Source organism: Malurus melanocephalus, unplaced genomic scaffold (genome assembly GCF_030028575.1).
Source record: "Malurus melanocephalus ecotype Western Australia unplaced genomic scaffold, MMel_1.1 scaffold_2431, whole genome shotgun sequence".
Classification (NCBI taxonomy): Eukaryota; Metazoa; Chordata; class Aves; order Passeriformes; family Maluridae; genus Malurus; species Malurus melanocephalus.
The window spans coordinates 1-2291 of record NW_026625663.1 but is presented as its reverse complement, the minus strand read 5'-3'; the positions used below and the strand labels follow the sequence as shown (position 1 = coordinate 2291).

The window sequence follows — 2291 nt, the reverse complement described above, 5'->3', positions numbered from 1 at the left end:
AAATTAACGAATTTTTCTCAATTTTCTTCGTATTTTCCTCATTTTTTGACCGATTTTCTCGCTTTTTTTTTTGTTTTTTCCCAATTTCCTCGGATTTCGCCCCAAAATCTCAGCCTTGACAACTCCAGCCCCCTGACTGTGACATCACCCTATCGATTGATGATGTCATAGTACCAAATAATGGAATTTTCTCCTTTTTTTTGTATTTTCCTCATTTTTTGACCGATTTTCTCGCTTTTTTTTTTGTTTTTTCCCAATTTCCATGGATTTCACCCCAAAATCTCAGCCTTGACAACTCCAACCCCCTGAGTGTGACACCACCCTGTGGATTGATGACATCATCATGAAAATTAATGAATTTTTCTCCGTTTTTCTTCATATTTTCCTCATTTTTTCACCGATTTTCTCGCTTTTTTTTTGTTTTTCCCCTTTTTTCCCCATTTTTTCCCATTTTTTTGGGAATTTTGGGATTTTTTTTCTGGACCTTGTGACCAAGTATGACATCATCACATCAATTATGACATCATCACGCAAATTAACAAATTTTTCTCAATTTTTCCATATTTTCGTCATTTTTTAACCGATTTTCTCCCTTTTTTTTTGTTTTTTCCCGTTTTTTCCCAATTTCTCTGGATTTCACCCCAAAATCTCAGCCGTGACAACTCCAACACCCCAAATATGACATCATCACATCAATTATGACGTCATAATGTCCAATAATGTCATTTTCTCCATTTTTCTTCGTATTTTTCTCATTTTTTCACCGTTTTTTCTCATTTTTTCACCATTTTTTTTTACTTTTTTCCCATTTTTTGGGGAATTTTGGGATTTTTATCCCGGACCAATTACCAAGTGTGACATCACCGTGTCGATTGATGACGTCATAGTTCCAAAAAATGTCATTTTTTTCCATTTTTTTCCATATTTTCGTCATTTTTTAACCGATTTTCTCGCTTTTTTTTTTGTTTTTTCCCAATTTCTCTGGATTTCACCCCAAAATCTCAGCCGTGAGACGTACAACGCGCTGGCGCAGTGGCTGACGGACGCTCGGACCTTGGCCAGCCCCAACATCGTCATCATCCTCTGCGGCAACAAAAAGGACCTGGAGGGCGAGAGGGAGGTGACGTTCCTGGAGGCGTCGAGGTTCGCACAGGAAAATGGTGAGAAAAAACGGGAAAACGGGAAAATTTGGGAAAATCTGAAAAGATTTGGGGGAAAAATAAAAAAAAAATGGTGAAAAACGGTGGAAAAATGAGGAAAATATGATGAAAAATGGGGAAAAAATGACGAAAAAATGGGAAAAAAGTGAAGGAAAATAATGGGGAAAATAATTGGGGAAAAATGGGAAAAATAGGGAAAAAATGGGAAAAATAATGGGAGAAAAATGGAAAAAAATGGGGAAAAATCACCAAAAAATCACCAAAAAATCACCAAAAAATGGTGAAAAATGAGGGCAAAAGGACCTGGAGGGGGAGAGGGAGGTGACGTTCCTGGAGGCGTCGAGGTTCGCACAGGAAAATGGTGAGAAAAACGGGGAAAATGGGAAAAAATGATGAACAATGGTGAAAAAACGGTGAAAATCGGTGAAAAAATGGCGAAAATACGGCGAAAAAACGATGAAAAATGGGGGAAAAATGAAGAAAATAATGGGAGAATAATTGGGGAAAAAATGGGGGAAAAATGGGAATTTTGGGGATTTTTCCTGGAATTTTGCACTTCCAGTAGAAATTTTGGGAAAAAAATTCTGATTTTTTTCATGAAAAATTTGCATTTTTTTGTGAAAATTTCGCGGTTTTTCCCAGATTTTTTTTTTTGTTTTTTTTCCCGGGAAAATTCCCAATGAAAATTTGGGAATTCTCAATGGAATTTTGCGTAAAAATTTGGGATTTCCAGTAGAAATTTTGGAATTTTTTTGGTGAAAATGTGATGGGTTTTGGTCAAAATTTTGCATTTTTTGGTCAAAATTTCGCATTTTTTCATGGGAATTTCGGGAGTTTTTCCCGGGAAAATTCCCGATGGAATTTGGGAATTCCCGATGGAATTTTGGGGAAAAAATTTGGATTTTTTAATGAAAAATTTGTGATTTTTTGTGAAAATTTTGCATTTTTTCATGAAAAATTCGCGTTTTTTGGTCCAAATTTCGCATTTTTTCCCGGAATTTTTTTTGGTTTTTTCCCAGGAAATTTTCTGATGGAATTTTGGGAATTTTGGGTTTAAATTTGGGAATTTTGGGTTGACAGAGTTGATGTTTTTGGAGACGAGCGCTCTGACGGGGGAGAACGTGGAGGAGG

The 2291-nt window shown here is 36.2% G+C and overlaps 1 protein-coding gene across 1 annotated transcript in view; it reads left to right on the top strand.

Moving 5' to 3' along the window:
- LOC130587778 (ras-related protein Rab-4B-like) overlaps positions 1–1177 on the top strand; it is a gene marked incomplete at its 3' end in the record, with an annotated part of 9284 nt that extends 8107 nt beyond the window's left edge. Inside the window, exon 4 of the mRNA XM_057388748.1 lies at positions 1006–1177. Coding sequence (XP_057244731.1) covers positions 1006–1177 — 172 coding nt within the window. The remainder of the gene's footprint in view (positions 1–1005) is intronic.
- Between the last annotated feature and the right edge of the window lie 1114 nt (positions 1178–2291).